This window comes from Panulirus ornatus, chromosome 43 (assembly GCF_036320965.1).
Source record: "Panulirus ornatus isolate Po-2019 chromosome 43, ASM3632096v1, whole genome shotgun sequence".
Classification (NCBI taxonomy): Eukaryota; Metazoa; Arthropoda; class Malacostraca; order Decapoda; family Palinuridae; genus Panulirus; species Panulirus ornatus.
This window is the reverse complement of record NC_092266.1, coordinates 21401787-21427969: the sequence shown is the minus strand read 5'-3', so window position 1 is coordinate 21427969 and position 26183 is coordinate 21401787. Positions and strand designations below refer to the sequence as shown.

At 39.0% G+C, this 26183-nt stretch overlaps 1 protein-coding gene across 3 annotated transcripts in view; it reads right to left on the bottom strand.

The window, feature by feature from the left end:
• Positions 1 to 26183, bottom strand: part of LOC139762379 (diacylglycerol kinase delta) — a 163683-nt gene that overhangs the window by 76690 nt on the left and 60810 nt on the right. For all 3 annotated transcript variants that reach the window (XM_071687184.1, XM_071687182.1, XM_071687183.1), the window contains exons 7-15: positions 24981 to 25072; positions 23285 to 23415; positions 21394 to 21562; positions 16260 to 16362; positions 14963 to 15108; positions 8335 to 8508; positions 5798 to 6035; positions 4093 to 4191; positions 2211 to 2423 (exon numbers count right to left, since the gene is read on the bottom strand). In XM_071687184.1, coding sequence (XP_071543285.1) covers positions 2211 to 2423; positions 4093 to 4191; positions 5798 to 6035; positions 8335 to 8508; positions 14963 to 15108; positions 16260 to 16362; positions 21394 to 21562; positions 23285 to 23415; positions 24981 to 25072 — 1365 coding nt within the window. The remainder of the gene's footprint in view (positions 1 to 2210; positions 2424 to 4092; positions 4192 to 5797; positions 6036 to 8334; positions 8509 to 14962; positions 15109 to 16259; positions 16363 to 21393; positions 21563 to 23284; positions 23416 to 24980; positions 25073 to 26183) is intronic.

The window sequence follows — 26183 nt, the reverse complement described above, 5'->3', positions numbered from 1 at the left end:
CACTACTCTTATTGCTTTCCTGATAATGGTCACTATGCACCACATTCTCGCTCCCAATTTCAGGCACCTCCCCCATGATCCTTCACATTCCATACCATCCCAACCAGATCATCATAGTTTATTAATTTATTCCCGTTTTCCCATCAAGCTTAGCGCTTGACTCCTCAACCATACTGATCTATTAACCATAGTCTTATACATTTACTTAAATTTGCTTTTCGAAATTAAACCGTCACAGCTTGCAGTTTATGAATCAGCCACCAGTGCTGATATTAGTAAAAAATGACTGACTTCCCGTTCTATAGACTCTACTTGCCTTTTCATCTTGCATTCACTCTAACAACCCTCATAAAATTAGTACCGGAGCATATACTGCCGATACTAATTCATAGAACCAATCATTCTACAAATGTCAAAGATAAGAATGTGATAAAACTTTTCCTGATATTACAAAGATCATAACCATTTTGCTAATCCGTCCAATTAATCTATGATCATCTGCTTATCGTCATAATGCTATAAACCTGATTCTAGATTTATCAAGCATTCTGATTAGCAAACTGTCCAGTTCCTCTAGATTGTAGAGGATGTCTCAGTGCCATTGTTCTTGTAAATGCCTTGAAATCTTAAATCAATACCCTGCATTATAATGTACATTTAGATCTGAGATTTTTTTTTTTGCCGTTGGATTCCCCGTTGTGAGGTTAAGATAGGTAGGAGAACAGACAAAGATATGGTCCAACACCCATACACATTTATATACATGTAGCGTCAACAGGAAATAGAAATGACTACACAGCTTTCCGGTTTATCCGCAGGACCCTTCCATGCTTGTTCTCCATGTGTTTAATTTAGTTAGACCGGGTTTACGCAGTCTCAATCATCTATCCTTGCTGCTTTCACTCCTGCATGTTCGAGCCCCGAAGCTTGAAAATCTTTTTCATCTTTGTCTTACTCAATTTGGCTCCTTTCTCTCGTATCCCTCCACCTTCCGATACGTAAATCTCTTGGAAATTAATATTCGCTAAAGCATTATTGTCCATGTGACCAACCTTCAATGGAGTGATTTGATGGAAAAACTGGCTCAACACGTTTTTATATCTGGATGATCTCACGACTGGAACTTACGGGTGATCTAGGTGGCGATGGCAAAATTTCGACCTCAAAAAACGAGAATTTCCTCAAACAAAATTCATTTTCAGGCAAGTTCCAATTCTGTGGTGCAGGCACTGCTATCATAAGTCCGCCTCAGGATGAATGTTGAGAATCACTCTTGACTTTGCTTTGTAAATGGCATTATGCACGCATTCCCAATCAACGCTACGCTCACATGAGTTTGAAAATAAATAAGCTTCAAGAGCAGAAAGGTGTTTTGAATGTTGGGCACTGGAGCAAAGTGGGAGAGAGTTACCAGAGATATATTGTCGGGTGGGAACGAGAGAAGAGGGATACCTAAATAGTTGGGAAAGATGAAAGCGGAAAAAGATTTGTTATGGGGACTGTATGCAGGGTGTGAAATGTATGCTAAAAAGGAATAGAGTGAATTGATATGTGATTGGTAGGTTGACTTTCTGTCAGTGGATTGATCAAGCTGTGAAGCTGTACTGGGTGAACCATGGAAAGTTGCATAGATGCATATTTCAGTTTGGAGGGTAAGATGTGTATTAGCGAGGGCATCTTGTACTTTTCCTTGCTACCTCGCAACGGAGACAGCTAAATATATAAAAGAAAAAAGATAGAAAATCCAAGCCGTGCAATTCAAGCATCCCCTTTTTTAATAAATTCACTGCTCCATCAAACTGTGCTTGCGGTATCTTCGAAAGTTTTATGCTTTCTGTTTACCAAATCATTTTCCCTATATACATAGTATATATGATTTGAGAAAAAAAGCTGCTTAATACAATATTCAGTTTATGATAAACTAGTTTTCAATACATTGGTCAACATGCAAATGATGTTTAATAAAACAATCTAGAGCAAATATAGCTTGCTATGTACCTTGATCTTTTCATTTTGACATATGAATTACAATCTGGAGGCTTGTACTTATCTGCATTTCATGGTTAGATTAAGTCATACAAGACCTGCAATAAAATAATTTTTGAAGGAAAGTAGATGTTATAATCATGAATATTCTATTCAAAAGACAACCTTTGAACCAATATTCAAGTTTAAAGGCATACTGATCCAACTCTTATCGCTAACCATACCTGTAATCCTGAGACTGATATTCTCTGCCTGTCTGTCTTCTCAGCTCCTAAATCTTCTGTTGCCTCTAATGTGATGATTGGAAGGGGATGTCGAGTAGCTGTTTGTTTATTCTGGTCATCAATAGCTCTTTCAGTGTGTTCTATAATTTCACGCACAGCTTTCTTCAAACTGTTTGCTCGAGACATCAAAGCATCCTTCTCTATGAAGTGTTTCTGTAATCAGTATGACTCACTTCAGATACTTCTGAAATGATTCTGCATGATTCTACTTAAAAATGTTAGTTTTGAAGAATGAAAAAACTCCTCTCTCAGAGGAGGTGCTTATGAACAAGAGATACTCCTTAGGAATATTAGGTTAGATTTCCATCCTACACTCATTCAACTAGTGAGGAAGTTCTAACTTGCCTAGCCTTCTTGGTCAATTCTTGAATCACTGAGGCCCTTGCATGATTTCTGGGATTCATTCTCAGCTAATCTGCAACTGCACCTTGGCTGTGTGTACTCCACTGACGGGACATCAACCCAATTCACTCTATTCCTTGCATGCCTCTCACCCTCCTGTATGTTCAGGCCCCGATTGCTCAAAATCTTTTTCACTCATCATTCCACCTCCAATGTGGTTTCCCGCTTCTCCTTGGTTCCTTCCAACTCTGACACATATATCCTCCTTGTCAATTTTCCTCACTCATTCTCCCCATATGTTCAAACATTTCAACACACCCTCTTCTGCCATTTTGTGTGTTAGCGAGGTAGCATCAAGAACAGAGAGCTTAGCCTTAGAAGAAAAAATCCTCACCTGGTTCTCTTCTCCACATACACATATACACATATACATATTCATACTTTCTTGCCGTCATCCATTTCCAACGCCACCCCACCCAACAGGAAACAGCATAGAAGCTTTAAAGAAAAGAAAAAATTATAACATACATCATCCTCTTCTCACCCACACCTCAGCTACCCTGCATCAGTGAAATAGTGCCAAGAAACACAAAGAAAGGCTACATCCGCTCCCATCCACACTAGAGCTGTCATGTGTAATTTATTGAAACCACAGCCCCCTACCCACATCCAGACCCCACAGACCTTTCCATGGTTTATCACACATGCTTCACATGCTCTGGTTCAGTCCACTGGCAGCACACTGACCCCAGTATACCACATCATTCCAATTCACTCCATTCAATGCATGCCTTTTCATGAATGTCATCATTGGGTGTAGTTGGTCTGTGGCTAATCTAAATTACTTAATAGTTTCATAAGTATACATGTGTGTTCCTTGGGATATGGAATGTTGTTGGTTAGGGTTAGAGGTGCTTCATGTGTAGGAGCTGAGATGGTGAAGTAGGGGCTGAGATGGTGAAGGAGATGTGAATTTTCTTTACTGCTCACAAACTTTGATTGCTGTATATCTTGTGGTCCATAAGGTCAAAGAATAAGTGACAGTTCAAAGTTTTGACTCCAGTGATTAGGCAAACAATGGTGTTGTTTAGAGTCTGAACTTGTTGTACGGTCTCAGTGATGATGACTGGTCTTATTTAAATGTTTCTTTGCTTTATGAGGTTTGTACTTCGTGGAAAGGAGTCTGGATTTCATTTACTTTCTATGTCTGTAACCTATGGGAAGAAGTCTGGATGTCTTTACTTTCTATGTCTTTGTGAAATGTGCTTTTTGCTGGTTTGGTTGGTGGTGTGAGATAGCATGGTATGGAAATAGAAAATTAGCTTGGATTAAATTCTGGAGTTTTGATTCAGTATTCAGGGCCGTATGAATGATGGCCAATCTGTATTCTTATAGCATTTTTTATTCTTTTTCTATCTTTTTTTCTTGTGGCTGTGTGACTTGGGTAGGTTATACATAAACTTATAAAGTGAAATCTTACCCTTTTGGTTCTCTTTCGATGCTGGATACTGGAAAAAGTTTTATCATCTCTATATATGGTTTTCTCTCCACTATCAAGATCCACACTAGAATCTGGACTCTGAAAAAATTTAAAAGCATTTACCTTTTTCATAAGATGTGAGCTAAAACTGTTTTGCTTCACAAGAAACACATGTAAAAAATTGTTCACCAATCATTGAAAGATTGATTTCTATTTCCAAACCCAAGATGCACCAAGCATATTTGAAATCAAAGACAATATTGCCAATATTCACAACCTAAGCAATCCAAGCCAACATGCTCAATACCCAAAAGATGTGTGAAACAAAATATTTTCAGAGAGCCAAACTATGGAAGAAAGACATAAACCCCACATTCTAAAATAAAATTTGTTCATAAACAGATAGCTCACAAGACTTACAACAAACAATATGCTTTAGCAAACCAAAAACTATAGTTTTCATGTTTAAATGAATAACTGCAATGAAGCAATGCGATACAACTAAAGCTTAACAAAGCCTCGTGCAGAGGCCTTGACAACATTTAAAACTCACATACAATGCTTTATCCCAATTGCAGTCCAAACACTTACATATATCATGAACCACTCAAGGCTAAATACTAAAATCGCTAAAGACTGGAAAGTTATCAACATAAGATCATGTCTCACACCCTCCAAACTTTTATCATACTACATCATTCCTGCCTTCAGTATTCAAACTCTGAAAAGCTAGTCCACAACAGAATTAAGTAACATATCCCATTCTCACCAACATATAATGGGTTTACATTCAATCACTTCAATTCCACAATACACACAGATCTCAAACAACATATGCTAGATGGCTTCAGTCAACAACAGCCTCCTTCTTCCTGCAGAATATTTGTAAAAAAAAAAAAAAAAAAAAAAAAAAAAAAAAAAGATATCTGCAAAGTATTTGACAATGTACCCCGGCACATACTCTCACAAAAGATACTTGACACAACCCACAGCAAATGAAAAAAGTGGCTGGTCTACTTCATAACAGACTACCAAGCACGCAACACTCAAAAAGGCTTCGTCTCTAAAACACTAAGCTCTACACTATAGTTCCCCAAGGAGCAGTTCTTTTTCTAACTTTCTATAATGACTTCCTACATGATCTTTCATTACCTCCTACAGATGACAGTGTGACGGTCCTCTCACAGGCATCCTACATGATCTTTCATTACCTCCTGCAGATGACAGTGTGAAGGTCCTCTCATAGGCAGACAAACTCAAAATCACATCACAGTACCCTGACACCACAGAAGCAACAGCAAACATATGGTACTACAAACTGGGAATAGTGGCTCTTTCAGGAAAGAATGTCCACTTCTCCAAAAAAAAGTTTTCAGTCACACTTTTAGTCCCAGACAAACACAAATCAAACTTTTACCCTCCTGTCACCTTCAAAGGCCAATCACTTCTACTCAACAGAACACTAACTATTCTCGGCATTGCATAAGGCATATATGGCATTCACTCCCTCTACCACTAACAGAGGATGATAGAGAGACATGCAGTAGTGATGACAATGACCCATTTGCACATGCTGTGGCAGTACACAAACATGTGTTCATAGCCCAAAATTACAAAACTTACTGTAATGACTGTTACATTGCATCAACATGTTAAATTTCGAGCATTAATCCTTCCAAGATAAGTAAAATTTTACAAGTTTTACCTCGTCTATAATTGATGAGTCTTCTGGTGTTGCAGTACTAACTGAAGACATAGACGCTATGCTCTCTTCATGCAATGCTCGAAGCAGCAGATCCAGTTTATCGTTCAGCACAGCACACTTGGCTGATAGTGAGTTCTCTAATTCTTGGGTGTCTGTGCTTCCTTCAACTGTATGAGATCCTTCTCCCCAACTTCTGCCTACTTTCAAAATTAAGGATTTGATTGTCTCACACAACACTCTGCAAGAGTGATAAGTTATACTGTCAAAAGTGGGCATATCAGAAATAAAAAAGAAGACGGACAGACACATACATACATACACATTAAGATGGAACCTTTTGAGGCTCACACATCTATATGAAAAGGATAATCAAATACAGAGGAACCAGCAAATATGTAGAATGAGAAAATTGTATGAAATAACAGACAAAAGCCACTAATGATTGCAGATCCACAAAGAACATGATGACCATACAGTGCACACCTGAGGCAGAGCAGGAGTCAGTTGTTCTTTGGTGATGACGTGGTAATGGAGGCAGATTTTATCAAGAAACTGCAGAAGCTGGTGTCTGAATTTAGGAGAGTGCGTGAAAGGAAAAAGTTGAGGATAAATGTGAATAAAGGCAAGGTTTGGTTTAACAGTGAGTAGAAAAAAGTTAAATGATGAATCAGTTAAACTGGACAGTACATGGAACAAAGGAAGCTGAAGTGAGCCATAGGGTGGTTGAGGAGGCAAAGGTTCTTCGTCCATTTGAGGAAGGTACATAAAAAGAGGTCACTGTTTTTAAGGGCAAAGATGGGCATGTCTGATGGTATATTTGTCCTGCTGGTGTTGTTTGGATGCGAGGCATGGGCCTTAGATAAAAATATAGAGAAGGGGTGGATGTGTTGGATATAAAATGTCTACAGACAATAAGTAGAGTGAGGAGGGTTGATCGAGTATATTGAGTAAAAAATGAAGGGGTAAGGAAAAGGTGTGGTAGTACGAGGAATCTTCTGATCTCACATCTCGAGTGGTTCTAGCTCTGCATCCAACATAAACTCTCCCAGGCTAACTTCAAAACTTGACCTGCTTGCCCTGCACTACACTGTTGATTTACTTTCCCTTTTTTATGGGTATTATCTTGGTTTTTGCTCCTGAGAGCAAGCTGCTTGCGAGTCCCCAACAATGGCAAGACCACGCAATACTTGGTAAGCTGCTGCATCACATGATTACTGTGTGGCCATCGGCAACTCAAGTATGGGCCATTTTGATGACTGTTTCTTTCCCTATACCCCGAAGCTTTGGAATTCTCTATCCTCTCAAGCTGTTCCCAATATCTATGACCTGGCACATTTAAAAGGCAGGTTTTTCACTTCCTCCAAAATTCATAAATATTCTTCCTTGTCTCATCCTTTTCCCTCTCACAACACTCTATATTTCAATCAAGGCCCAGCCTTGATGTAGACTAGAGCCTCCAACATAAAAAAGAAAAACTGCATGCTTGCTGAAATGGTTTGCACACATGGGGAGAATGACTAAGAGGGTATACATGTCAAAGTTAGAAGGAAAAAGGAAAAGGGGGAACCAAAGAGGAAGTGGAAGGTTGAAATGAAAGGTGCTTTGAGTGTTCAGGAACTGAACATGTAGGAGGTTGTGAGGCATGTAACTGATAAAGCAAATTGTAGAGATGTGATATAGTTGGATTTATCAAGAAAGAAGGTGACTGTGTTGTTGACTGGTAGGTAAGGATATTCAATGTATGTATGGATCATGGTGAAGTGCCTGAGGATTGGCAGAATGCATGTACAGTACTACTGTACAAAGGCAAAGGGGATAAACATGAGTGTTGAAATTACAGAGGAATTAGTTTGTTGAGTATACCTGGAAAATCTTATGGGAGGGTACTGATTAAGAGGGTGATGGCATGTACAGAGCATCAGATTGGGGAGGAGCAGTGTGGGTTTAGAAATGGTAGAGGAAGTGTGGATCAGGTGTTTGCATTGAAGATTGTGTGTGAGAAATACTTAGAAAAACATATGGATTTGTATGTGGCATTCATGGATCCAGAAAAGGAATACAATAGGGTTGATAGAGATGCTTTGTGGAAGGTCTTAAGGGTATATGGTGTGGGAGGTAAGTTGCTAGAAGCAGAGAAGTTTTTATCATGGACATAAGGCATGTGTATGAGGAGGAAGAGAAAACAGTGATTGGTTCCCAGTAAAGGTCAGTCTGCAGCAGGGGTATGTGATGTCCCCACTGTTGTTCAATTTGTTTATGGATGGGGTGGTTAGGGAGGTGAATGCAAGAGTTCTGGAGAGAAGGCCAAGTATGCAGTCTACTGGGGATGTGAGGGCCTGGGAAGAGAGTCAGGTGATGTTCGCCAATGATACAGCACTAGAAGTTGATTCGAGTGAGAAACTGCAGAAGTTGGTGCCTGAGTTTGAAAAAGCGTGTGAAAGGATCTATGTTCTACATCTACTAGACAAGTCACTGACAACTGACAATCTTCTCAATAGTTTACTTACACATAAAAAAAAGAACATGACTTAGCTTACTTTGCTGATGAAATAACCACAGAATGTTGGTCTGACTGAAGCAATGTTGCTAAATGAGCACCAACTGAATCTTCATAGGCTGCTACTTGGGAAAGCAAGGAATGGGAGGTAAGTGACTCCAGCTTGTCTTCAGGACTCAGTGAAACATGGCTCTCATAACTCATGATGCTCCATCTGCAACAATATTTTATTATGAAGATCTAAGCAACACTTAGCAATAATGTGAGAAACAACTGAACAGACAGTGACAATGGAGGTATTCAGTGTTATCTCTATAACAATGAACAATCAGTAAATAATTCAAATTTTCCTTGAAGTATGACGCTATGGGTTTCACTAACCCAGGATCATTTCAAACATTTTTACAAAGGTTTTGTTGTGTGGAAGAGTATGCAAGTCCTAATCTGCTGTATTGCTGGGGGAGGCACCTAAAATGTGTATCTACAAGCCTGGTTTCAGAAGTGGTAGAGGATGTGTGGATCAGGTGTTTGCTTTGAAGAATGTATGTGAGAAATACTTAGAAAAGCAAATGGATTTGTATGTAGCATTTATGGATCTGGAGAAGGCATATGATAGAGTTGATAGAGATGCTCTGTGGAAGGTATTAAGAATATATGGTGTGGGAGGCAAGTTGTTAGAAGCAGTGAAAAGTTTTTATCGAGGATGTAAGGCATGTGTACGTGTAGGAAGAGAGGAAAGTGATTGGTTCTCAGTGAATGTAGGTTTGCGGCAGGGGTGTGTGATGTCTCCATGGTTGTTTAATTTGTTTATGGATGGGGTTGTTAGCGAGGTGAATGCAAGAGTTTTGGAAAGAGGGGCAAGTATGAAGTCTGTTGGGGATGAGAGAGCTTGGGAAGTGAGTCAGTTGTTGTTCGCTGATGATACAGCGCTGGTGGCTGATTCATGTGAGAAACTGCAGAAGCTGGTGACTGAGTTTGGTAAAGTGTGTGAAAGAAGAAAGTTAAGAGTAAATGTGAATAAAAGCAAGGTTATTAGGTAGAGTAGGGTTGAGGGTCAAGTCAATTGGGAGGTGAGTTTGAATGGAGAAAAACTGGAGGAAGTGAAGTGTTTTAGATATCTGGGAGTGGATCTGGCAGCGGATGGAACCATGGAAGCGGAAGTGGATCATAGGGTGGGGGAGGGGGCGAAAATTCTGGGAGCCTTGAAGAATGTGTGGAAGTCGAGAACATTATCTCGGAAAGCAAAAATGGGTATGTTTGAAGGAATAGTGGTTCCAACAATGTTGTATGGTTGCGAGGCGTGGGCTATGGATAGAGTTGTGCGCAGGAGGATGGATGTGCTGGAAATGAGATGTTTGAGGACAATGTGTGGTGTGAGGTGGTTTGATCGAGTAAGTAACGTAAGGGTAAGAGAGATGTGTGGAAATAAAAAGAGCATGGTTGAGAGAGCAGAAGAGGGTGTTTTGAAATGGTTCGGGCACATGGAGAGAATGAGTGAGGAAAGATTGACCAAGAGAATATATGTGTCGGAGGTGGAGGGAACGAGGAGAAGAGGGAGACCAAATTGGAGGTGGAAAGATGGAGTGAAAAAGATTTTGTGTGATCGGGGCGTGAACATGCAGGAGGGTGAAAGGAGGGCAAGGAATAGAGTGAATTGGAGCGATGTGGTATACCGGGGTTGACGTGCTGTCAGTGGAGTGAATCAAGGCATGTGAAGCGACTGGGGTAAACCATGGAAAGCTGTGTAGGTATGTATATTTGCGTGTGTGGACGTATGTATATACATGTGTATGGGGGTGGGTTGGGCCATTTCTTTCGTCTGTTTCCTTGCGCTACCTCGCAAACGCGGGAGACAGAAGAAGAAAAAAAAAAAAAAAAAAAAAAAACAAGCCTTAATAACTCATTTCAATCAAGGATAATTCATCATCTACAATGATGATGGGATTGCATTCCAACACACTCAAATGAATATAAAAATTCCAAACTTAGAAAAATAATAATTCTAACACCCAAAACTGTGCTGCACCCATGCTTATGAAACTTAGAAAATAAAAAATAAAAGTGATCTACTCTACTATGAACAGTTATCTGGATAATTCTTCATCTAATATATTCCTACAGTCCTGAATTTGTGTTTCAATATATTCTTATACAAGTCTGACTTCAAAAACTTGATAAAAAGGTAGATTTTAAATCTAAAAAAAAAAAACATTCTCTCCAAAGCACTGTCCCATGAGCTTGAGATTTTCAAGGATTTTCCCTAAGAAAACTGGAGTTAGGGCCTTCTAATCATTTGCCTCTCTGGTAGGGAGACAGTGACTTCCCAAATGTCACTATCCTCCAAACTAGAATACAGTGGCTCATGTATTTTGGGCTAGCCTTGACCCAATAACAAACCACCACCCAGATAATGCCAGGCACCAACTCACTCCTTATCACCTTACAGATCTGAAACCGTATATATATATGAGAGAGCTTGGGAAGTGAGTCAGTTGTTGTTCGCTGATGATACAGCGCTGGTGGCTGATTCATGTGAGAAACTGCAGAAGCTGGTGACTGAGTTTGGTAAAGTGTGTGAAAGAAGAAAGTTAAGAGTAAATGTGAATAAGGGCAAGGTTATTAGGTACAGTAGGGTTGAGGGTCAAGTCAATTGGGAGGTAAGTTTGAATGGAGAAAAACTGGAGGAAGTAAAGTGTTTTAGATATCTGGGATTGGATCTGGCAGCGGATGGAACCATGGAAGCAGAAGTGAATCATAGGGTGGGGGAGGGGGCAAAAATCCTGGGAGCCTTGAAGAATGTGTGGAAGTCGAGAACATTATCTCGGAAAGCAAAAATGGGTATGTTTGAAGGAATAGTGGTTCCAACAATGTTGTATGGTTGCGAGGCGTGGGCTATGGATAGAGTTGTGCGCAGGAGGGTGGATGTGCTGGAAATGAGATGTTTGAGGACAATGTGTGGTGTGAGGTGGTTTGATCGAGTAAGTAATGTAAGGGTAAGAGAGATGTGTGGAAATAAAAAGAGCATGGTTGAGAGAGCAGAAGAGGGTGTTTTGAAATGGTTTGGGCACATGGAGAGAATGAGTGAGGAAAGATTGACCAAGAGGATATATGTGTCGGAGGTGGAGGGAAGGAGGAGAAGTGGGAGACCAAATTGGAGGTGGAAAGATGGAGTGAAAAAGATTTTGTGTGATCGGGGCCTAAACATGCAGGAGGGTGAAAGGAGGGCAAGGAATACAGTGAATTGGATCGATGTGGTATACCGGGGTTGACGTGCTGTCAGTGGATTGAATCAGGGCATGTGAAGCGTCTGGGGTAAATCATGGAAAGTTGTGTGGGGCCTGGATGTGGAAAGGGAGCTGTGGTTTCGGGCATTATTGCGTGGCAGCTAGAGACTGAGTGTGAACGAATGGGGCCTTTGTTGTCTTTTCCTAGTGCTACCTCGCACACATGAGGGGGGAGGGGGAAGGTATTCCATGTGTGGCAAGGTGGCGATGGGAGTGAATGGGGGCAGACAGTGTGAATTGTGTGCATGGGTATATATGTATATGTCTGTGTATGTATATATATTTGTACATTGAGATGTATAGGTATGTATATTTGCGTGTGTGTATACATTGTGTAAGGGGGTGGGTTGGGCCATTTCTTTCGTCTGTTTCCTTGCGCTACCTCGCAAACGCGGGAGACAGCGACAAAGCAAAATAAATAAATATGAGAGAGAGAGAGAGAGAGAGAGAGGGGGGGGGGGGGGGGTTTAAAGAGTCCATTAAAAAAATGCTCATGGAGGACCATATCAAAAGCAAAGCTTTTCTAATTTCAATTTTTGCATTTCTCTCCGCAGCAGTCGGAAAAACCTTCAAATATGAATAATCAACCCAAAGGGAGAACATTTATGCCTTCAATAGTGAATTGGGCCAAATTAGAATTTGTCTCTCCCAATGAAGGAATCACCAAAGCCACAAAGGTTAGATCTACAACGTCTTAGCTATGGTACTGATTGGAAAAGGTGGTAAATGAGTGCCGAAAGCCCCCTATTCCTGATTTCTCCAATCAAAAATTTCTGAGGAAGGCTAAAGAGGAAGCCTACCTCCTTTCATGTGCTCCAGTGTAAATCCCAGGATGAGACATTAAAACAAGCTTCTTAACCCTTATACTGCTCCCATCACTTCCTAACTATCTTTATGGGACTTTCTAACTATCTTTATGGGACTGCTACTATCATCACAAGATGCTTTACAGCTTCCCACCTCTTTAAATTCATAGCTCATATTTGACTCCACCAATTACCAACTAATGTCACAAGCAGCCTACTGCCACTGCTGGAAAAAATATCACACATTTCAGTTACACAAGCAAATGTTTATATATAAAATGTCTAGACTTCATGCCAAATATCAGTATTCATTATGTGTACATTAGTTTCTTTTAAAATGAAATAGTTTTTGTAGTATTAGTGTTAATATTTTTGGAGCAAAGAGCTATTTGTTCACTTATTCATACACCTAAAGTTCTGTCTGTGTAAATAAAATGTAAACACATAAAAAAACATCCATATATGGTGGGAGTGTATTAAAAAACATTTTACCAATAAGCTTGTAATGGGAGGGCATTTCCACTGCAAGTTCTTTATTTCTCCCTGATAAGCAGGGGACTCTATCACTTGTTTCTTGCTTTTCACCTCATCACTGCCATTACCATTTCTTCACTTTCTCCCTTCATTGATATACCCACTTCTCTTGTTTTTCTCACATTATTAATATCCTTCTAAAACATTTTCATATTCTCCCTGAAATTTGATGTTACTTGCTCTTCCCAACTCTATTTCAGCCTCTGCACCTGTTTCTTGACCTCCTACCACACTTTCTCTTGAACATCTCCTAACTATATACATTTCATCAACTTAAGTACCATCTATACACCTCTCTTTTCACTTTCAATAACAAATTTACCTCATCCTCCCATGGCTCACTACCCTTTCTCACTGGTCCACTTCCCACTTTCTCCATACCACACACTTTTCTCACAAATGTCAGCACTGCTTCCCTAAATACCTTCCATCTCTCATCCACTCCCCTAACTTTACTTACTTTAACCTTTTGCCATTCTATACTCAAGCTCTTCACACATCTCTTTTCCAAGCTCACTTACTTCCACTACCCCATTCTAACTCATTTAATTTCATATTTCCCAAAAACCTCTACAAATCTTCACCCTTGCCTCCACCAGCTATTTCTATCAGAACACTCAAATCCCTGGCCATTTTCCTTCTTTGTACCTTCCACATTACCAGCAAAATAATCCCACCAAAAAAAGGGAAGAAAAAATTCATCCCAGGAATCAGCAAGTTCTATCCTACCAAGAAAATAGGTGAATTATTGGCTTCTGTGCATGGAGGTTAGTTGTTGTGCATCAGGAAACTTCCTTGGCATGTCTAGAGATAGACAGAAAAGAACAACACCATTTAATAGTATGGTTAAAAAAATTAAAGGGAAGGCAAAGGATTAGTATGAGGACCATTAGGGAGAAAGTTAGGGTCATTCACGATGAAGTTAAAGACAAAAAGAGAACCAAAGAGTAGCTCTGTCTATACAAGAGACAGCTACGGTACTGTCAGAAAGGAAAAGCAAAGGAAAGGTACTGTGACAGTTGTTAGAAATGTCTATGGCTAATCATCAGAAAGACCTATTACTGGATGAAGATGAGAGTTTGCCGCAATTCCTCTAATTGATGGAATGCTTCAACTTATAAACAACAAACCTACAAAGGTTTCAAGAAGAGATGAAAGCTGAATGCAAGTAAGAGACAAGGTACTTTTTCTAGGAACTATACACTGAAAAAAGAGGCAGAATTAGAAGAGGAGGGGTATATGCTTCCTTTACCACAACAATAGCCTTTGCAACATGCTAAGAGAAAGAAGCATCACCAGAGAGAGGTAGTAATCTACACAAACAAAATGAAAAAAGTTTTAACAGTTTAGTCTACCTAAAAATACTAAAATACTAATATTTACCTTTAGAAGGGGCAGCTGGAGGAAGAGTTGTGATTAATAAAAATATAATCACAGCAGTGTGGTCTAATGAACCAATTTGGGGAAAAATCATGTAGATACAGTGAAAAGGATTAGAAATAAATAAATCCAGTGTGATAAGAAAGTGGTCATGATGGTACGGTATATGGTATGGTGGGTAATAACTTGCAAGGTCTTCAATCCCACCATCATCTACATGAAAGGAATGATATATGCTTTAAAATAGAGATTTTAGAATAGAGATTTTTTAACGAGGGCAATCTGTCACCGTCAAATAGGTACAAACACAATGCATAATATCAACCATGGTCTTTTGTCTTGAACGCTTATAATAAGGAATAGTACAAGAGAATCATGTGGTGTGTCAGTTATCAATCTAAATTTCCCAGTGAACTGCATAAAATTTCTTCATAAACATATAACTTAATAACATCATCAAAATAAACAAATAAGTACAACCCTTATCTTACTGACTTGCTTCCCACACCTATGCAAGGTGATATCATGAAGAAATGAACAATGGCCTCATCTGCACATACCCAATTTAAGTGTCATGCATTACATATAGAAACTGCATCCTGCTGCAATAACAAATCTGAGTTATGCATGAACATCCTATACTTTGAACAATAAGTATCCTTACCTGTCAAGCATTTTGGTGGTTGCTCTTTCATACTTCTCCAATATGTGAGGAAGGTTAGTATCATCATCACATGCAGAGCCCCAGCCAAGCACCCTTGCCAGATCATTGCCTGTACCCAATGGCAGCACACCAATCTGACACTGCTTCTGATAAAATAGAAAACAATCCTCAAAACTTTATCTAAACAATGAAAATATGCTAGATTACTGCCAGTTACAGTGAAACTTTTGTTATCCATAATTCAAAACAAAATATTCAAAACAATGTACATTTTTCAATTTCAGTTGGCAACCGTTGACTATCAAAAAATTCAAAATTCTTTCTGTTCCAAGTGCTACCTCTCTAATTTGGAAAACACTGAACAAGTAAGAAAAACAAAACATTTAAATCTTGTTATTTTTTACAAACACTGAAATATCATAAAAAATATTTGGTCAACACAAAACTTTTTTGTATTGCTATTTAATGTGAATGGTTACTCATCATTCATTTCATCTAAATCACTTCATAAATAACAACTAACCCATGAAATTTCAAGAAATGCATATATATAAACATTGAAAAAAAGGCAAATATTAGATAGATTGTCTACATGACAAAGATTCTCAGCAACAAATATCTCTCATCATATGTTTTCATTCCTGAGTAAAAACAATGTTTCAGTAGTCTGTTGGTGATACACTTCTGAAACTGATAAAAATGAAAGTAGTCTTGACAAGGGAGCTGAAAGCTTACCTATGCATCAACATCACAAGTGAATGTCACTCTATCAATCTAATGTTAATCAACAATGCAGCAAAATCAAAATATGGTGCATCTAATAAGAATAAATTATTTGCTCAAACTGTGATTATTACAACAGTACCTCATGCAAAGGGAATGATATTCATCATACTTTATTTCTTATGCACTGTCCCTTACAAGTATTATGCATTATATGAGAGACATGGAGAGAGAGATCTCAAAGCACAATACTAAAAATATTGATATGTAGTTTTCCATTCAAACTTTTTTTGTTTTCTTCTTTCCTTCCTTAGCAATGTAACATCATAGACTGACTTTTTCTTTTAATCCTTGCTTTATTCATCCTTTTATTATATCCATAAAAGGTATACTTTTTTTCCAGCTCCCTACTCCTCCCCTTCTTAGATGCCTCTTATGATACTTACATGATATTTTTCTTTCATACTCCTATGGATATTCCACTAAAACATCATACATAATAACTGTTAGCTAAAAGCAGATTGCAACTATATGATCATGATGCTGGAAAAACTTGAAATTTTTATAAACTTACTGTCATATGTAATTTGTCAATCTCAGACAGGACCCAGCCCACTGAGCCATCCCCACTACATATCAATATTCTGAACGGGTTGAAACACTTGAAAAGACGAAGCCTGAAATCAATTATAGATGTGAGTAAGTGCCTTAAGACGGCATGAAAATGTGCACATCATAAGCATAATTTTCTGGAATGACTAAAGTATGACTTTAAATGACGAAATTTATTCTAAAAGCTGAATGAAACATAGTAAATGTATTACTGTATTTCCCTTGAGGTAAATTGAGATTATGAAGTACAGTTTATGCTTTTAAAGAAAAAATCACTGATACATATTCAAGAAAATATGGAAATATATTACTATTACCTGAAGATCATACAATTTGGGAAAAGAAAATTTAAAAATTATTCAGACACTTGAAAAAATATTTGTCATGATTTTAACTATTTCCTATTCTAGTAAAGTAATGCCAGAAACAGATGAAGAAAAGGCCTCATTCACTCATATCCATTCTCTAGCTTTCATGTGTAATAGAGCAAAACCACAGCCCCCTATCCACGACCAGGCCCCACAGGCCTTTCCATGGTTTCCCTGGCTTCTTCACATGCACTCATTCAGCACTGACAGCATGTTGCCCCCTGTATACCACATCACTCCAATTTACTCCATCCATTGCACAACTTTCACTCTTGTATGTTCAGGTCCAAAACACTACTCTCTACCAACTCACTCACACACCTTACTCTCTTACTAATCTTCTACAAGCTTTCCCCTCAATTAAAATATTCATGGCACCTTCCACAAGGTATCTATACTAACCCTTATCAATCCTTTTTCCAGATCCATATATGTCCCATATAAATCCTTCTGTTTTTCTTACAAACATTCTTCAAGGGAAAAACACCTGATCCACACATCCTTCACCAATCCTGAAACCACACTGTTCCCTTCCCATCTGATGCTCTGTATATGCCACCTCTCCCTATATCAAAGGCATTCATCAAAATTTTTCATACTTGTTTCCTATTTCCTGTGTTAGCAGGGTAGTACCTGGAACACACAAAGAAAGGCCACATCTGCTAACATCCGTTCTCTAGCTGTCATGTGTAATGCAACAAAACTGCAGCTCACTATATACAAACAGGCCCCACAGACCTTTCCATGGTTTACCCCAAACACTTCACATGCCCTGGTTCAGTCAACCGACAGCATGACTCTGAGCATGGCAAATGGGTCATTCAGAGGAACTGATATCTGGCGAAGCTGTCAAAGACACTAGCACATGAGGCACATGCCAGAAGGCGTTTAACATGAAATAATTACACTATCTATCTGCATCTCTGATGCCTCTTCCCAACTGGAACTCCCTCAAGGGGATGGCCATGGCTACAGAGTCCCCATAACTAGTGAACTCCATTGCCATTTCATAGCCTTTTGTGCCTCATCCTTGAAAGGCCATTGGCAGAGGACAACTCTCACACAGTGTCTGCAGAGGCTCCTACCTAATGCTCCTACAGACTACTTCTACCTAATGCTCCTGCCTAATGTCCCTACTAACTACTTCTACCTAATGCTCCAGCCTAAATGTTCCTACCAACTACTTCTATCTATTGCTCCTACCATACTACTAGCATACCGTGCTCAATGCAGGAAAATCTAGAGTTATGAATGAGCTGTGTGAATTAAGTGTTGCCAAGTGTTATGCATGACACATAGAGATTGTATGCTTGAGGAGATAATGCCAGGAGTCCGTGTGTGGGTGAGGAAGAAAGAGAAGACAGCTATCTGGGTCAGAGGAGTGCAACTTGACAACCATTGAAGTGCACACAGCCATCACTTCCCCTCCCAATACCCAGGCAGGTAATACTGGTAATATACCTCCGTAGTATCTCGGAGAGCAAAACTGGGTATGTCTGAAGGAATAGCAGTTCCAACAATATTATATGGTTGCAATGCATGGGCTATAGATAAGGTTGTATGGAGGAGGGCGGGTGCATTGGAATGAAATGTTCGAGGACAAGATGTGGTGTGAGATGGTTTGATCGAGTAAGTAATGAAAGGGTGAAAGAGATGTGTGGTAATGAAGAGTGTGGTTGAGAGAGCAAAAGAGGGTGTGCTGAAAGGGAAAGAATGAGTGAAGAAAGGTTGACAAAGAGAATATGTGTCAGAAGTGGAGGGAACAAGAAGAAGCAGGGGACCAAATTGGAGGTGGAAGGATGGAAGAAAAAAGATTTTGAGCCAACAGGGCCTGAACAGGCAAGAGGGTGAGAGGAGTGCAAGGAATAGAGTGAAATGGAATGATGTGGTATACCGGGGTCAACATGCTGTCAACGGACTGAACCAGGGCATGTGAAATGTCTGGGGTAAACCATGGAAAAGTCCGTGTGGGGCATGGATGTGGATAGGGAGCTGTGGTCTCAGTGCATTACACATGACAGTTAAGAGACTGAATGTAAATGAATGTAACCTTTTTCGTCTGTTTTCCTGGCACTACCATGCTGAAGCAGGGGGCAGTGATGCTATTTCCTGTGGGGTAAGGTGGCACCAGGAATGGATTGAAGGCAAGCAAGAATGAATGTACATGTGTATATATGTATATGTCTGTGTAAGTCAGTTACTGGACCTTTTGATGAAACAATGATGGCAAAATTGTGGGGAAAGAATATAACAAATCTTCAGACACAGATCATAGACTGCTAGCAACTGAAGCAATAAATGCATTGAGTATCATCATTGACTGCAGAGTCTTACATGCCAAAACAACAGAGGTGGCAAGACCAAAAACTATTTGATGATAGAGTGGCAGATATAGGGTGTTTTGGTCGAGGTGGTGTGCAAAGTGAGAGGGTTAGGGAAAACGATTTGGTAAACAGAGAAGAGGTAGTGAAAGCTTTGCGGAAGATGAAAGCCGGCAAGGCAGCAGGTTTGGATGGTATTGCAGTGGAATTTATTAAAAAAGGGGGTGACTGTATTGTTGACTGGTTGGTAAGGTTATTTAATGTATGTATGACTCATGGTGAGGTGCCTGAGGATTGGCGGAATGCGTGCATAGTGCCATTGTACAAAGGCAAAGGGGATAAGAGTGAGTGCTCAAATTACAGAGGTATAAGTTTGTTGAGTATTCCTGGTAAATTATATGGGAGGGTATTGATTGAGAGGGTGAAGGCATGTACAGAGCATCAGATTGGGGAAGAGCAGTGTGGTTTCAGAAGTGGTAGAGGATGTGTGGATCAGGTGTTTGCTTTGAAGAATGTATGTGAGAAATACTTAGAAAAGCAAATGGATTTGTATGTAGCATTTATGGATCTGGAGAAGGCATATGATAGAGTTGATAGAGATGCTCTGTGGAAGGTATTAAGAATATATGGTGTGGGAGGAAAGTTGTTAGAAGCAGTGAAAAGTTTTTATCGAGGATGTAAGGCATGTGTACGTGTAGGAAGAGAGGAAAGTGATTGGTTCTCAGTGAATGTAGGTTTGCGGCAGGGGTGTGTGATGTCTCCATGGTTGTTTAATTTGTTTATGGATGGGGTTGTTAGGGAGGTAAATGCAAGAGTTTTGGAAAGAGGGGCAAGTATGAAGTCTGTTGGGGATGAGAGAGCTTGGGAAGTGAGTCAGTTGTTGTTCGCTGATGATACAGCGCTGGTGGCTGATTCATGTGAGAAACTGCAGAAGCTGGTGACTGAGTTTGGTAAAGTGTGTGGAAGAAGAAAGTTAAGAGTAAATGTGAATAAGAGCAAGGTTATTAGGTACAGTAGGGTTGAGGGTCAAGTCAACTGGGAGGTGAGTTTGAATGGAGAAAAACTGGAGGAAGTGAAGTGTTTTAGATATCTGGGAGTGGATCTGGCAGCGGATGGAACCATGGAAGCGGAAGTGGATCATAGGGTGGGGGAGGGGGCGAAAATTCTGGGAGCCTTGAAGAATGTGTGGAAGTCGAGAACATTATCTCGGAAAGCAAAAATGGGTATGTTTGAAGGAATAGTGGTTCCAACAATGTTGTATGGTTGCGAGGCGTGGGCTATGGATAGAGTTGTGCGCAGGAGGATGGATGTGCTGGAAATGCGATGTTTGAGGACAATGTGTGGTGTGAGGTGGTTTGATCGAGTGAGTAACGTAAGGGTAAGAGAGATGTGTGGAAATAAAAAGAGCGTGGTTGAGAGAGCAGAAGAGGGTGTTTTGAAGTGGTTTGGGCACATGGAGAGGATGAGTGAGGAAAGATTGACCAAGAGGATATATGTGTCGGAGGTGGAGGGAACAAGGAGAAGAGGGAGACCAAATTGGAGGTGGAAAGATGGAGTGAAAAAGATTTTGTGTGATCGGGGCCTGAACATGCAGGAGGGTGAAAGGAGGGCAAGGAATAGAGTGAATTGGAGCGATGTGGTATACCGGGGTTGACGTGCTGTCAGTGGATTGAATCAAGGCATGTGAAGCGTCTGGGGTAAGCTATGGAAAGCTGTGTAGGTATGTATATTTGCGTGTGTGGACGTATGTATATACATGTGTATGGGGGGGTTGGGCCATTTCTTTCATCTGTTTCCTTGCGCTACCTCGCAAACGCGGGAGACAGCGACAAAGTATAATAAAAAATAAAATAAAAAAACAAAAAATTCGAAGAAAAACCAAAAACTATTTACATTTTGGTGGGAAGGAGATAATATCTTGATCTATGGTATTATACTGGATTTCTGAATAGAAAATTAATATGAAATATACAGCCAGAAAGACCAATGACTATTCTGATTTCTCCTAAATTTCTGGATATCCATTAATATACATTTTCAAAGAAAAATTAGCTGGTTTTTAGGTGGATCCAATTTTGAAAGTCAACCTGTATTACAATATCATCTCCCAACCCTTTCCAAAAACTTGCATCTTCCTTTTATTCCAATTAGTGATATAGCCTACAATTCTATCCAGTTCTTCATCTGATTTTGCTAAGAACAAGGTTAACATCTTTCCAATTGTTACTGATACCTAATCAACTAAATCATTTCCTCAATATCAAAATGATGTTGTTGAATTCATCTTTACAACAACATACTGTGTGTCTTATCAAATTAAAGGAGTGCAGTAACAATACAGGTCAGGTACATTTTGCTGCTAATTTCACTAGAAAACAGTTCCAATAGTAATATGCATATCACTTACCCTAACACAGGTCCACCATTCATCAAATCAAACACTTGCGCTGGATTAAGAAGCTGCTTGAAGCGTCGCAAAAACCGCACACCTTGATTGTCACCACTCTTACTATTAACAAATACTAATAGTGGCGAGCAACCTTGAGGTCTGGTAGCTTCCCATGACTCATCTGTTCCTGTAATAGCACAAAAATTGCAAGTATATCAAAAGAATGACAAATGAGCACATGAAGGAACTGAGGAATTAGATTATAAAAAAAATGGATGCAAGATATGGAAGGGCTAACATGAGAAGCTTTTGAATTATCTAAATTTAGAAATGATGGACAGATGTCAAAACAGGTGTCTCAGATTGAGCAAATAAGAATATGTAACTAATTGACAACAAAGGTGCCTGAAGCAGATAAACTAACTGGAGAGATAATGAGGAACAGAGGCATATGGGGCAACAGCATTTTCATGCAATCCACATTACGGCCTGGTAACTAGAAAGAGGGAATTGTGCCAAAAGACTAGATGATAGCAAAAAGTGCATTTTTGAACAGAAGATAAGGTATCAAGAATGTCTGTAAAAATTATGTATCAGTTAATTTGGTAAGTACAGAGTAAAGTGGTAAAAAGAAAAAAGTAATTATTTATGAAAAATTAAGAAAAAGCAAAATAATTCTCAGCAAGATTATTACTGTGTGCATCAGGTATTCAACAAGAAAGCAAAATAAGTATGGAGTGGGAGCTGAAGCATTTAGAAGTTATCTCAGATCAGGTGACCTCAGTGACGGGGTAATACCAAGATCCAGATGTGATACACTTGTGGTTTAATGCTGCCTTATTTTCATTTGATAATAAAAATTTTTTTGCACTGATATCAGTACATATTTATCACCTAAGAAAGTGGGAAGGCATTCTTTCTTCCAAAAGATTTCAAGCTCTAAACTATAATTGTTTTCACCATTGGGAACAAGATGAATTATATGGAGGAGGTAATTTTTGCAAACAGAGACTCCCCACCCAGTACCAGGCCTAACAAAAAGAAAGGACTTCTAACTAAAGCTGAGTCCCTCAAGGTTATCAGGATGTAGGCTTGTCCTCTCTCAAAAGAGGAAGTAACAAGACAACCAACCAGACCATCTCTCTATAATCTCATTCAGTTACTACACCCATTACTTCTCTATAACCTCATTCAGTTGCTATGCCCATTATTCTGCTTCACATTCTGGAGGGATCCAGGTCAGATGATTCAGCCCAAAGTAGGAGTAATCAGCAAAATAACAGGGATAGGGAAGTAAGAACTCAAGAAAGAAATTAGTTCCTCATACTCCTGTGATACAATCCTCCTCCATTACCTATTATCATCCACAGCAAACATGAGGGCCCTAACTGCTGTAAAAAGCAGAACTTTAATCCAAATAATCTGGTCAAGGGTTACATATTACAGCAAATTTTAGTTATAAGCTTGTGCTACCCAGAAAAAGTAGGAAAACTTAACTGAAAGGATATTCAGTAATGCAGCCAGTCACATAGCCCTATACTGAGATGTCCTATCTCCCAGCTTTAGGATACTGTTGGATAATACCACAGCAATCAGTATGATGGAAGATAAAACTCACAGGTCTGAGATATATATACATACTTCCTATGGTATGGGTGGCTGGAAGGATGTAACTAAGGTGGTGTGCTTAAGGAAGGGCATACGCTAAGTGTGAGTAAGTCTGGCAAGACACACTTATCATATTAAGTGAGGCATAACTACAATGGTGAGCATGACTGATGGGATATATCAGCTGTCAACAGTTGCTTAGAAGATGGTGACCTACTCTGACCATATTCGTTGGTGTAATGTACCTACAGTGTGTTAGAATGGGTGATAAGATATTCTTAGAGTGGTAAATGGTCCATACCTATCGTGGTGAGTGCAGTTGGTGGGACAATGGAAACACGGCAAGGGCCGAGTGGACAGCGGATGGGATGAAGTGGACGACATGCTGTGTGGACCATGGAGCGACACCACAAACATCGCCAGTCTTGTAGTCTGTGTGGGAAAAGAGACTTAAGCAACACTTTGTTGATAATCAAATAACTTATGCCTAATGAGTCAATTCTAATCTATGATAGATACTGATTGTAAATTAATTCTTTTTCATCAAATTACATCACACTCCCCTCAACCTCCATAGATAAAGTTATACCCCTCTCACACCAACACTAAACACTTTGCACCCTTCATGATCGCATGATTATCTCATTTTTTATAAACCAGCTTTATCATATGATTCTGTAGTTTCTTTTTACGTTTTATTCAAGATTCTTCAGTTCATATTTCATCATTTTTATTTTTCAATTTATATTCTTTTCCAGTTATATGTATGGATGGTCTAAGTCACATAGGTTGTAAGTAGGGATTAGGTGTATACCATATAAAATCAATTTATTTCTTTAACACTGGCTGTTTGTCTCAGTTCTTTTCTTTATTTTATTTGGTCCTTCTGCTTGTTCTTAGTTCTCTCCCAGGTGCTTATGGATATATGAGCACTGGTCAAACAGTGCATTTTCCTCTCTTAATGCCAGACACCTTATTTAGACAAAATATCATTTTTGTGATATTCTGCTTCCTCTCATTAATTACACTTTTCATTTTTTCTATGTTCTTCTTCCCACTTTTTTTAAATGTCTCTGATCAAGTACAATCTGTACAGGCATCTTGTTTCAAGCCAATGATGCATATTTTTTTCTGATTATGTTGAATGTAAATTAAGTATACTTTTTATAATTTCCACATGGAAACACACACCAGCATATTCAAAGATCTAACCTTGACCATATCACTGCACCATACAAATAAGTTAAATGTTAATCTTTTAAGAGAGACAACTATCCATCTTAGGTATGTCAATTTCAGGAGAGGACGCTGAGATCAGGATACCTCTGCTCAAATTCCTCATCCTGCCTTAAGGACTGCAAGCTCATCAGCAGACATGAGGCAGATTTGTTTGTAAGAAGAAAGAAAAAGTTCCAATTGAAGGCCCAGACTCAATGAACAGCAGCTAGCTATGAACAGAAGATCATTGATTACCTACACAATGGCTTTAAGCAAACAGAATCTGGAGTTACAGCAACTTTGTACTAAGTTATCTTGACATTTTCTCTATACCATCCTGAATCAACTCAACTGAACCACATTTCCCCTAGTAATTCTCCCACAAATTGAGATATCTTTAAAACCAGTTGTGACTATGGAAATTAAAAGATATGCTGGAAGATGATAAAACTTGATACAAAAATGATGATTGGTAACTAAATGCAATATTCACTACTTCTCTGCTTTATAGACAACATGTACAAAACACTAGATGAAGAGGTTGCTCTTGGGGTCTCTAGAGCACCTCTTCTGGTCCAACTAATACCTACTGTGGGTCTACATGTACAGGCAGAAGTGCTTAAGTTTTACATGTACACTTACCTACTAAGCTAATAAAAGAGTAATAAGTTCATTAAACAACCAAAGAAGAAACTTCCTGACATAAAATTGCGATACCCAAACGTAAGTGAGGACAAAACTGCAGGACAAAGGAAAAAGCCAAAGACTATCTAACTTACCTAAGAACAGAGCCACAAGTCTTTTCACACACAGCACACTTTGCAGATACAGGTAAGTTCCCCTCCAACCACTGATGGGGCATTGCCAAATTCTGTAAAAATAAATATCATATTTTCAGCAAGCATGCAGGTAGTGCTGCAAAAATGCAATTGCACAGAAAATAATACATGCCATACAGAGATTTACCTCAATATTAAATGTATACAAGATAGCAGATCAAATCTACCACAGGAATTTACGTTATTCTGGTTAATAATGAAAGATTTTCGAACATAGTTTCGGAGAACTTATATTCTTTATTTAATCAGATAAAGATCCTATCTCCCTCATGCCTTTAAACCCTTTCTTAATCACTAAAACCTACTTAAACATTATCCATTTCTATAAGCTACTACTCCTGCTAAGCAATGTCTACTGTTTATTAAACATACTTGTATTGCAATAAAATGATAATTACCCTTTTCATGAAACATTCAATATTAGTTCATCCAATACAAACACTACATATTAGGCAGACCACAACCAGGAAAATATATCTTATACTCTCATAATTGCAATTTTAACACAATTCCCAAAATCGTAATTCTAACACAATGTTATTATTCATTTCACTAGCTGGTGTTAAAGCAATCTTAAAAAAAATACACAAAAGTGATAAGACTGGAACAGGTGCAGTGCATTTCTTTGGTTCTGTACCTAAAAACCATAAGAATGCATATGTCAGGAAAAAATTTATTTCATCAATATTGATTACATCATTATAGTGATCAATTCACCAAAGACTGAAAGCTAATTCTTAGCTATGATTTTTTTCTTAAAAACAATTAAGTTGGGGGGAAAAACTGCAGAATGTGGGCTCCTAACACAATGAGCTTAGACATCATCCCATGTTCTAGGCTGTTTCCTTATTTCATTGTACTGAGGAGGGCAAAGTGAGGAACCGTGAAGGGTGAGAAGGAAAAGAAAGTCTGGGGAAGAGGAAGTATAAGATGGAACAGAGGTATGAGACTGGGAAAGCCAATGAAAGAATAGACAGGAGCAAGTGCAAAGAGCTACAAAGGTGGAAAAGCCTAGGTGGGCAAGGCATACATGAAAAAAGAGTAAGGGAGAAGACGATCCAAGGGCAGGTAAAAGCAAGGGTTAGGGATAGTCAAGTTAGAAAGATGAAAAAGAGAGGGCTGAAATTTTGGGGAAAAGTCAGG